An 11,159-nucleotide genomic window follows, 5' to 3' on the forward strand; every position below is an offset into this window, starting at 1 on the left:
CTGGTTCTGGGATCTGCAGGGCTGACCGCACCGAAGGGCCCACCCCGCGAGGGGCAGGCCGAGTTTCCATTGGTGCGCCCACGAAATTACCCCCGCTGGAGCTTAGATTTTCCCGAAAAATCTGCTGGGGCTAGAAAGGCATCTAGAAGATGAGAGTGTAGCTTCGCAGGGGGCTGGCACCCTGGGCCGGGAGGGGAAGGGGCGGTCCTCCCGGACCCCCAACCCAGGACGGGCCAGGCACCCCGCTCCTCTCCTCCGTTTCCTCCACCTGCTAACTAGCTAACTCACTCTCCATCTCTCTTCTCTTTTCGTGTCCCGAAAACGGGCAGCTTTCGCTGTAGTGGGAGGAGGTGAGTCACCTGGATCCCCTCGGTCGGTCGCCGGGGAGGGGACTTTGGAGATGTGGTGCTGCACGGGCGAGGGGGGGGCCGCCGGGGTGAATCTTAGGAGCAGAGGGCCGAGCTCACCGTGCTCCCCGGGACAAGGACGCCTGATCCGGGGCCTGGCTGGTCCCTTCTGCCTTCTAAGAAGCGCGTTGCGATTTCCTTTGACTGGGGGTGTTGCTGATACAAACTGCAATGGTATATTTCACCGCCCACATTCACACACACACACAGAGCTCAGTGATGGGCAGTGACTTCCCCGGCATCACCCCGCCAGGTAGAGACACAACTGGGCCCTTTCTGGGTGGGCCTCCGACCTCTTGGCCTCCCAGCTGACTCCACACCGCCCACCTTTCTCTTTGCCTTACGACCCCCTCCGAGCTGCCGTGTCCCCCATGCTCAGAGCAGACAGGCCCCTGAAACTGCCAAGGCGTCCCAGAGGGGACCCTTCCCCTGGCCCACGTCCCGACCCAGCTCCTGTTCCCCCGCAGCCGCGGCCGTGGGGGCCGTGCCCGTGGTGCTGGGCGCCATGGGCTTCACCGGGGCGAGAATCGCTGGGATCAGCCGGAGGAATAGGCGTTGGGCTGTGGGTAAGCGCTGCTGTGGGCAGGGGAGGGGCGGGAGGGGGAGGCAGGACAGCGGGGAGAGGAGCAGAGCCCGGAGGGCATTCACCCCAGAGGCAAGTCTGAAGGAGGGCTCAGATCCCTCCAGTTCCTTCTTTCTCACATCCCGGGTCCTTTGTCCCTCACTGCCCTCTTTCTGGGTCCTTCTGAGTGAGGTTTCATGGGAGTGGAGGGGTCAGGGGGTGCTGGGAGAGAAAAGACGGGAAGGAGCCTGGGGTACAGCCCTACCCGAATCTGACATGCGGTCCCTCCCCCTCTGAGCCTCAGTGGCCTCCTGTGTAAGTTGAGGGGACCAGTTGCTCCCTGGGCCTTTGGCTGACTGTCCCCTGTCTCGGACTTCCCAAGACTCACCCCCTCTCTTAGCCACCTCCAGCATCGTCTCCCCAAAGTGGAACCTTGGGGGGGGTTCGGAACCTAGTAGAGGGATCCAGATATCTGGGCCTCAGACATGCAGAGGGGTCGGGGCCACCGGCCATTGCAGGTTCCTGCACTCACCCTCTGTCTCTTCCTCAGTGGAATTTCTCTTAGAGTCATACAACATTCTGGCCTCTGTCGGATCAGCCATCGAAGCCTGGTTTGGAGGTTCCAGTGAGGAACCTTCTTCCCCTCCGCCAGACGAACCCGAGTCTCCCCCAGACGATTCTGAGGCTGAAGGGGACGAACCAGAAGAAACTGAATCCCAAATTGAGCCTCCAAACCGCCCCCTCAGCTCAGAGAAGCAGGAGAAATAAAACTCATGTGCACATGCACCTCCCTGTCTGTGCTCCTTGCAGCCTGTTGGGGGTGGGGAGGGGTGGGGGATTGGAGTTTTTCGATTCACCCCCATCTTCCCCACCTGCCTTGTGGAGGGGCTGGGGGCAAGCTGACTAAGCACAGAATCGTTTGGCAGGAGGCTTTGGTCTGTCCTAGTCTTACAGGCGATGAGTACATCCCGGCTGTATATACCCAGCGCCATTCTTTGGCCGCCTGTGGGCCTCAGTTTACCCCCTCATTCAATGATTGGGGTTGACCTAAGTTCCCATTGGGCAGCTGGGTGAGGAGTAGCCAGGGGACACATTGAGCCGCTGACCACAGGGCACTTTGCCCTTCCTTGTGTTCGGGCACTAGACACCCCGATATGAGCAAGGCACTGGCCCTTCCCTGCCTGACCTCGCAGTCCCGTGGGGAGGCTGACCCCAAATCACCAGGACAGCTTAGTGTGTTGAAGGTCACGGTGGGGCTCTGGGCACTTCCGGGTAAGGAGACTGAGGAACTGTCACTACGCTGTGTCTGGAAAAAGCTTCCAGTTCCTACCCCGCCGACAAGGGCTCTTGGTATCCCCTGTTTCCACTCCAGTCCAAAGTGAGGGCTTACTTCCGGCCAGAAAGGTCTCTTGTCCTGAGTTGTTGTTTGTTTGTTTGTTTGTTTTTAAGAATGAGATATAGGGGCACCTGGGGGCTCAGTCAGTTAAGCATCTGACTTCAGCTCAGGTCATAATCTCAAGGTTGGTGAGTTCCAGCCCTGCATCAGGCTCTGTGCTGACAGCTCGGACCTGGATCCTGCTTCAGATTCTGTGTCTCCCTCTCTCTTCCCCTCTCTCACTCACGTTCTCTCTCTCTCTCTCTCACTCTCTCAAAAATAAATAAACATTAAACAAATTTTTAATCACAAGATAAAATATATTTGCGGTACTGTACTATTAAAAATCCACATATATATGGACGCATGTTGTCCAAATCCATGTTTTCCAAGAGTCACCTGTATTTTTCTTCACATTTTTTCATTTTTATTTATTTATTTATTTTGCTGGAACCCATTTCTCTGCTGTTCAGATGCTTTAGGACGCTTTTCTCTTTGACGGAGCCACCAAGNGGCCGCGCTCACCGTGCTCCCCGGGACGAGGACGCCTGATCCGGGGCTTGGCTGGTCCCTCTGCTTTCCTGCGTGGGCCTCCGTGACCTCTGTGCCCCCCAGCTGACTCCACACCCCCCACCTTTCTCTTTGCCTTACGACCTCCTCCGAGTTGCCGTGTCCCCGATGCTCAGAGCAGGCAGGCCCCTGAAACTCCCAAGGCATCCCAGAGGGGTCCCTTCCCCTGGCCCACGTCCCGACCCAGCTCCTGTTCCCCCGCAGCCGCGGCCGTGGGGGCCGTGCCCGTGGTGCTGGGCGCCATGGGCTTCACCGGGGCGGGCATCGCCGCCTCGTCCCTAGCGGCCAAGATGATGTCCGCCGCCGCGGTCGCCAACGGGGGTGGAGTCGCCGCGGGCAGCCTGGTGGCTACGCTTCAGTCCGTGGGTAAGCGCTGCTGTGGACAGGGCAGGGGAGGGGCGGGAGGGGGGAGGCAAGACAGCGGGGAGAGGAGCAGAGCCCGGAGGGCATTCACCCCAGAGGCAAGTCTGAAGGAGGGCTCAGATCCCTCCATTTCCTTCGTTCTCACATCCCGGGTCCTTTGTCCCTCACTGCCCTCTTTCTGGGTCCTTCTGAGTGAGGTTTCATGGGAGTGGAGGGGTCAGGGGGTGCTGGGAGAGAAAAGACGGGAAGGAGCCTGGGGTACAGCCCTACCCGAATCTGACATGCGGTCCCTCCCCCTCTGAGCCTCAGTGGCCTCCTGTGTAAGTTGAGGGGACCAGTTGCTCCCTGGGCCTTTGGCTGACTGTCCCCTGTCTCGGACTTCCCAAGACTCACCCCCTCTCTTAGCCACCTCCAGCATCGTCTCCCCAAAGTGGAACCTTGGGGGGGGTTCGGAACCTAGTAGAGGGATCCAGATATCTGGGCCTCAGACATGCAGAGGGGTCGGGGCCACCGGCCATTGCAGGTTCCTGCACTCACCCTCTGTCTCTTCCTCAGGGGCAGCTGGACTCTCAACGTCATCCAATGTCCTTCTGGCCTCTGTCGGATCAGCCTTCGGAGCCTGGCTTGGAGGCTCCAATGAGAAACCTTCTTCCCCTCCCTCAGACGAACCCAAGTCTCCGCCAGACGAACCCAAGTCTCCCCCAGACGAACCCAAGTCTCCCCCAGACGAACCCAAGTCTCCCCCAGACGATTCTGAGGCTGAAGGGGACGAACCAGAAGAAACTGAATCCCAAATTGAGCCTCCAAACCGCCCCCTCAGCTCAGAGAAGCAGGAGAAATAAAACTCATGTGCACATGCACCTCCCTGTCTGTGCTCCTTGCAGCCTGTTGGGGGTGGGGAGGGGTGGGGGATTGGAGTTTTTCGATTCACCCCCATCTTCCCCACCTGCCTTGTGGAGGGGCTGGGGGCAAGCTGACTAAGCACAGAATCGTTTGGCAGGAGGCTTTGGTCTGTCCTAGTCTTACAGGCGATGAGTACATCCCGGCTGTATATACCCAGCGCCATTCTTTGGCCGCCTGTGGGCCTCAGTTTACCCCCTCATTCAATGATTGGGGTTGACCTAAGTTCCCATTGGGCAGCTGGGTGAGGAGTAGCCAGGGGACACATTGAGCCGCTGACCACAGGGCACTTTGCCCTTCCTTGTGTTCGGGCACTAGACACCCCGATATGAGCAAGGCACTGGCCCTTCCCTGCCTGACCTCGCAGTCCCGTGGGGAGGCTGACCCCAAATCACCAGGACAGCTTAGTGTGTTGAAGGTCACGGTGGGGCTCTGGGCACTTCCGGGTAAGGAGACTGAGGAACTGTCACTACGCTGTGTCTGGAAAAAGCTTCCAGTTCCTACCCCGCCGACAAGGGCTCTTGGTATCCCCTGTTTCCACTCCAGTCCAAAGTGAGGGCTTACTTCCGGCCAGAAAGGTCTCTTGTCCTGAGTTGTTGTTTGTTTGTTTGTTTGTTTGTTTTTAAGAATGAGATATAGGGGCACCTGGGGGCTCAGTCAGTTAAGCATCTGACTTCAGCTCAGGTCATGATCTCACAGTTCGTGGGTTCGAGCCCCACATCGGGCTCTGTGCTGACAGCTCAGAGACTGGATCCTGCTTCAGATTCTGTGTCTCCCTCTCTCTCTCTCTGCCCCTCCCCCACTCATGGGCGCATGCGCACGCGTGTTCTCTCTATCTCTCTCAAAAATAAACATTAGAAACAATTTTTTTAAAAAAGAATGAGATAGAAATAGAAATAGAAATTGTAAAACTTCTGCTTACACACTAGTAGATAGTCTGGGGGCCTTGGGGGGCGGGGGGGCCTCTGCATTTTGTAGACCACTTTCGGACATACCCAAAGGAGAGGGCTTACTTAGGATGTAGAAAGCTGGAGAGACCATCACTCCAAACCTACAATAAGAAAAATCTAGACAACTTGTCGTAGACTCTGTGTCTGGAGGTCTCTCTCGTCCCGCAAGAGAGTGGGACCCAGGACTAAACTGCGAGACCGGCTAATGGCTGGGAGGAGACAAGAACCCCGAAGAAGGGCCATTGCTCCATTTTTATTAGGATCAGAAAGTTTACAAGCATGATGGACGCGCATGATGAGACAAGGAAACCGGAAACTAACTCATGGGCTTGTGGGAAAGGGGGTTTTGAAGATACGCGGTATTACCGGTATTACGGGTTTGGGTCAGTACAAAAAATCCTGGCCCTGGGAGGAAGGTGGTTTACCGCTGCATGAGGCTCCACCTCTGTTTACCTGACCTGGCCTGGGGGACCAGGTGGACAGAACAGGCTGCCTCAGGGCCAACAAGGCACCTTTCTTTTGCTAATTAGCTCCACTTCTGGCAACTTTTCTCTCCGTGGTGTAAAGTCTTGTTTTCCTGTTTTTGTCCTTCCTGTGAAACCCCCTTTCACTTTTAGTACGAAGTGAGGAGGGGGGGGCATTTCTGCGCTGAATACCTACTCTTCTTTACCCAAACTTGGGCGCATTCATCCTGGGGCTTTCTTACTCTTTAGGCCTTGTGAACCCATCCGTGCAGGCTCAGGGAATTCCTAAGCTTATTCCCCACAACCTACAAAAAGTCATTTTATAAAATTAAGATAAACTATAAAATAAAAATAAATAACTTTTCTTGAAACCCTCAGAGCCGAAGTGGCAGGCCTGCTGCGTGCTTCTGAAGAGCCTAAGTAACGTCCTTTTGAGATTCAGGCCTCCATTAAGAGCAACCTCGGGCTACATGTAGCCCCTCTTCCAGAAAAAGCCTCAGATTGTTCAAGGCTAAAGCCACCCTCGGACCGCTCTCAGGTCAGCTAAACATTTCTGTGGTCTGAGTCAAGGCTGGGAACTGCAGACAAATTAACCAATTACTCACCACTTGCCTAAACTCTACGTAGGCCCTTTGAGCTCACCTCATAATTAATCATTTTCAAAAGATACTCAAAGGTCATGACTGGGTCCCCGCCAAAAGTAACGGACACCTCACAGATACTGAATAGTCAAAACTATTACCTTGGATGCTGTACAATTGTAATTGGAGCTTATGTAATGATGTCATACGTACAACGTGTGCACTGTAACACCCGGTCCCTTACCCCATAAAAACCCTGCTCACTATTGTTCGCGGCTTCACCTTCTGCCACGACACCGTAGGTGGGTGAGGCCCCTGCTCGAGCTTGTAATAAAGACCCTTTTGTACTTGCATCGGTGTCGGCTCCTTGGTGGTCTCTGGGGACTCGCGAATTGGGCACAACACTTCCAAGAAAGACCGAGGACAGCAGAAACCCAGGGAAAACTTCCTTTGCTGAGAGGAGACTGGGGGACAGGGGAGCTACAGCCCCGCCTCCCTGCTCCCCTGGGAAATGAGAGCCTCGTGATGTTGGGGACAAGCAGTGAACCCTTAAGCTCCCAGAGCACAGGCGAAGATCACGGTAGATGGAGGGGGGAAAAAAACCCTCTACCCCTAAGATTGGGGTGCTAAACCTTCCTGGGCGCAGAGAGTACCCACCCACCACTGGGGGAGGGACAGAGCTACTGAGAAAACCCCATCCCCAGGCCTGGGCCCGCGGAGCCTGCCCACACCGGGGCTGGACGGGACCAGAGACTTCTGCTACTCCTGCCACCACGCTGGCGAGTTACAAGCAACAGCTGTCTATGCTGTTGTGTGGAGCAAGGTGTATGGAAAGACCCTCTCTGAGAGGCACACCCCAAAAGGAAACCTAAAGCTGAGGATGGAGCCGATGCTGAGAAAAACCAGCTCCCAATGGACGCACAAGTTGAAGCTAGTTTACTGATGCTGGTGGAGCATTGATGGTGACCAGAGCAACACCTAAACCCACCCCCAGCTCAACTGCTGGGAAGACCGAGCTCCTGAGTACAGACCTACAGGAAATGGCGAACTTGTTTTTTTGATATCAATACTCTTCACTTCCTTGTCTCCACTGAGCTCGCTCCCATACCCCTCCCCCCACCCCCAGCACTCACCCTCTAGCACTTGGTGTCCCTACGGCCAGCACCCGTGACCCCCCTCCCAGCCCTCTACCACTGACTGACAAGACAGGCTAGAAGAGTCGGGGTGTCGGTTTCCCCAGAAGAGACTTCGGCCAATGATGGGTTTTAGTTGGGGATGAATACCCCTCAGGTGGGACAAGTCAGGCCTCCCCCGGACTGCCTCCCAGGGATCTCCGGGGGATCGAATCTCAACTGCCCGCAGTGCAGACTCACTCATGAATGGACCCTTTCATGGCTGTGTGTCTTTCTCCGCCTCATCTTTCATTCCCTGGGGTCACCTCCCAAACAAACCACTGGCACTTGAGTTCTCATGGGGGAGCCTCAGCCCAAGACAACTCCCCTTCCTCTCTTCAGGCCACTCAGGAGCCCCCAGGGCTGAACTCAGAACGGCCACAGTGCTCCATTAGACAGTTCTTGAAACTTGGCTGTGTTCAGACCTTACTTATCTTGCTTCAGAATGAGGCTCACCCAAGAGCCACTAACGTCCATCTCACAGTGACCCCTTCCTCCTGGTCCAGACTGGAAGGCAACCAGGTCCAGATCTGTCAGCTCCCCAGCAGAGAACACAGCTCAGCTCTGAGGCTGCTTAAGGATCATAGAGTAAAGCACTCAAACAAGTGAATGGTCCCTAAGTCCTTACAATTGTCAGGAAAAAGCCTGGCATGATTTCAGTTTGAAAAAAATGTTCCTTCTCAGGGCACTTGGATGGCTCAGTCTGTTAAGCTGTCTGACTCCCGATTTCAGCTTGGGTTGTGATCTCACGGTTCCCAAGATTGAGCCCTGCATTGGGCTCTGTGCTGACAGTGCCTCTCTCTCTCCGACCCTCCCCTGCTCACTTGTGCGCACAGGCACACACTCTATCTCTCAAAATAAATAAACATTTGTTAAAAAAATAAATAAATAAATAAATAAACATTTGTTAAAATTTTTTTTTAAAAAAGATAAATGTTCCTTTGCAATTACCTTTTCCTCTAGAAAATCCCTGTTACCAAAGACACTTGCGAGAGTTTGGCTGGGACGGGCCCAAAGATGGCTAAAACTGCTGAAGTCTTCCACCTCCCCCACCCTACCCCAAACCTCTTTATCAATTTGAAATGGTTTATTTGGTTCATTAGGTAAATAATTTTATTTCCCCAAATACAAGCCCGTGGCTGGAGGAGGCAGCTGGGAGACAGCTGGTGGGCCAAGAGCCAGTTCGAGGCTCCCAGTCTGGAAATAACCCACAAAGCCAGCCATTCTCAGCCTGTAGAAAGATGCCCATCTCAACAGCAGCAGGAGTTAGGGACTTTGGATCATGTCTTCACAGGTTCTTTTAACGAGATCTTTTAACAGGATCTTTTAACAAGATCTATAAAAAAGGGGCAAGAACATTGCATCTCTTGAAATGGTGTGCAGATTTTATGTGATTAGTCATGGGCAAGGTCTTGACCATAGGAGATCTGGGTTTTTTTAAGTTTACTTATTTTGAGAAAGAGAGAGGGGAGGGGAAGAGGGGGAGAGAGAAAGGGGGAGAGAGAATCCCAAGCAGTAGAGCTCCAACTCACAAACTGAGAGATCATAACCTGAGCCAAAAACCCAAAGTTAGACGCTTAACCGACTGAGCCACCCAGGCACGCTGTTGGGAGCCATTCTGAACTCACTAGTGAGAATACTCCTTGTGAGGTTAAGGCAAGCTTGCACGGTCTCTTGCCGTCAGATGATGACCGATATCCACCCCCCACTCAATTGTTTCTGCTTGAGCACTGACCCTGACCCCACAGCACCTTATTGATTGGCATTCAGAGTGACCTATTCTGGCCTTGACATGCTGATTGCACCTTGTGAAGGAACTTATTAGAGGAACTTCTTTTGTGATCATGGGAGCAAACATTACAGTTCCTGAAAATCCTGTTTTTCTTAATACTTCCCCTTAAGCAAACAGGCTATGGACCCCTGCTCACAAAGAACTAACTTTTGCCTTTGCTATGCTAAAGACAGTCTTGTTTGTATTTGAAGGCTAAAGATACCTTCCTTCCCCCATAAGATAAGCATCTAAATCACCTGCATCAATCACTATTGATAAAGGTATGCCTGAGTCTTCTACAAATCTATGTTCTTGGAAATTTTTACATATCAAAGAAATTTGTCATCAAAAATCATTGTCTAAGGCAAATGCCACTTCTGTGCTATTCCCCATACACTTAACCATAAATAAAGCTAAGTCTCAGTCAGTGTAGAGATGCCTGCCTGGTGACTAGAAAGAATCTTGGGTCTCTCTCACTCTCTCGCCGACACCGTCCATCCTTCAGGGACCCCTGGAGTGGCTGGAGCGTGACTCTGACAGCACGCCATAGTAGATTTGGGGTTTTTAAATTTTTTTCCTAATGTTTATTTATTTTTGAGTGAGAATGAGAGAGTGGGAGAGAGAGGAAGCAGGGGAAGGGCAGAGAGAGAGGGAGCCACAGAATCCAAAGCTGGCTCCAGGCTCTGAGCTGTCGGCACAGAGCACGACGCGGGGCTCGAACTCACAGACAGGAAGATCATGACATGAGCTGAAAGATGGACAGTTAACTGACTGAGCCACCCAGGCGCCCCATAGTACATGTGTTTTTCATGTTATTTGTCTTGACCTTTCTGTTCCAGCACTTTTAAGTTGCCCTGGGAGTATCCAGGGCACCTTACAGGTGTCTCAGAAGTCACTGTGGGGACTCAGGGAGATGGCACAGGGCTCCCCTTCTTCTCTCCCCCAGACTGGGTGCTAATGGGAGTCATAGCACTTCCATCCGCATCCCTCCTGGGCCGACTGCAATCCCCCCTCGCCTCAGGATCCCTCTCTGTACCCACCGCTTTCCACACTCTCAGACCAGCCACTGTGGTCCCCCGTGATCCCTCTCCTCTCAGGTGGGGAAGCCAGTGATGAAACTGCATTTCGGGCAGAAGGTGAGTATCTCAGGGCTGGGGGCGAAAGGATAGAGAGGGCCAGAAACACTGCTTCTTTTTCGTGTCTGAGCCTTCATAGATGTCTGACGTCAGGCTCTGCCTCAGGGGTGACTCTTGCCCACTCGGGGACCATACTGTGATCTGGCAGAGCCTTTCGATGACCACACCCCCCCCTCCCCTGTGCCAGAATGAGAGCATTTCTTTTCTTGGGCTGCTAAGATCCCCGAGAAGAAGTTTCCTCCCTTTATTCTGGGCCACAGCATTCTGGGTACCTAGCAATGAAGGTCGAGGGTCTCAACGCTTGTATGAGAACCCAGTTCTAGCACGAAGGGCCTGCTCTCAGCGGTACCTGGTGCCCCTCATCCCAGAGACCCAGCCTTGCCCCAGATCAAGCGCCAGTCGACCGCTGGACGGGGTCTCTGGCGATCTGCCTCATTCCTGAACAGACATCCCACAGATTTGTGCTGCTCTACGTAGAGCCAATGCCACCTTCCAGAAGCTGAGCCCTTGGGGGTCGTCCAGGGCAGAGCTGCCTCCTTCTCGCCTCCTCCACTGACAACTTAAGATTCCACCTTCTTGGGACTGCTAAGTGGGGAACCACATGTCCGTGTGATTTCTGGCTCCTAATAGCGTGTTACTGTCCCCTTCCCTCTCCTCTCTGCTCTTGCGGTTCTAAGCTTCTTTGGTCTGTTACTGTTATTTTAGTGGTGTATGGAGATGGAACAGGAAAATGCAACCCTCTGTTGGATGGACTGATTCCACTGTGGTCATCAAACCACCCTACTGGGTTCATGACAATATATGTCTGCTTGGGGTAAAAGAGACCCTCTTGACTCGAACAAGAGAAGTTTCTTTGTTAGTCAGGAGTCTCAGCTGGGGTGTGGGGGAGGGGGTGGCTCTGCTCCTGG

The 11,159-nt window shown here is 53.7% G+C and overlaps 1 protein-coding gene and 1 long non-coding RNA gene across 2 annotated transcripts; both read left to right on the forward strand.

The window, feature by feature from the left end:
* The first annotated feature begins 303 nt into the window (after positions 1–303).
* On the forward strand, positions 304–1,755 carry LOC144245563 (uncharacterized). The gene is made up of 3 exons (XR_013339303.1): positions 304–350; positions 875–973; positions 1,520–1,755. It is a non-coding gene; the product is annotated as an uncharacterized LOC144245563 (long non-coding RNA).
* Positions 1,756–2,123: 368 nt separating this feature from the next.
* LOC144245460 (uncharacterized) lies at positions 2,124–4,137 on the forward strand. The gene is made up of 3 exons (XM_077780837.1): positions 2,124–2,241; positions 2,942–3,280; positions 3,833–4,137. The coding sequence occupies exons 1-3, from the start codon at positions 2,124–2,126 to the stop codon at positions 4,117–4,119; spliced, it is 744 nt and encodes a 247-aa protein (XP_077636963.1). The 3' UTR covers positions 4,120–4,137.
* Positions 4,138–11,159: the final 7,022 nt, after the last annotated feature.

This window comes from Crocuta crocuta, unplaced genomic scaffold (assembly GCF_008692635.1).
Source record: "Crocuta crocuta isolate KB4526 unplaced genomic scaffold, BGI_CrCroc_1.0 scaffold299, whole genome shotgun sequence".
Classification (NCBI taxonomy): domain Eukaryota; kingdom Metazoa; phylum Chordata; class Mammalia; order Carnivora; family Hyaenidae; genus Crocuta; species Crocuta crocuta.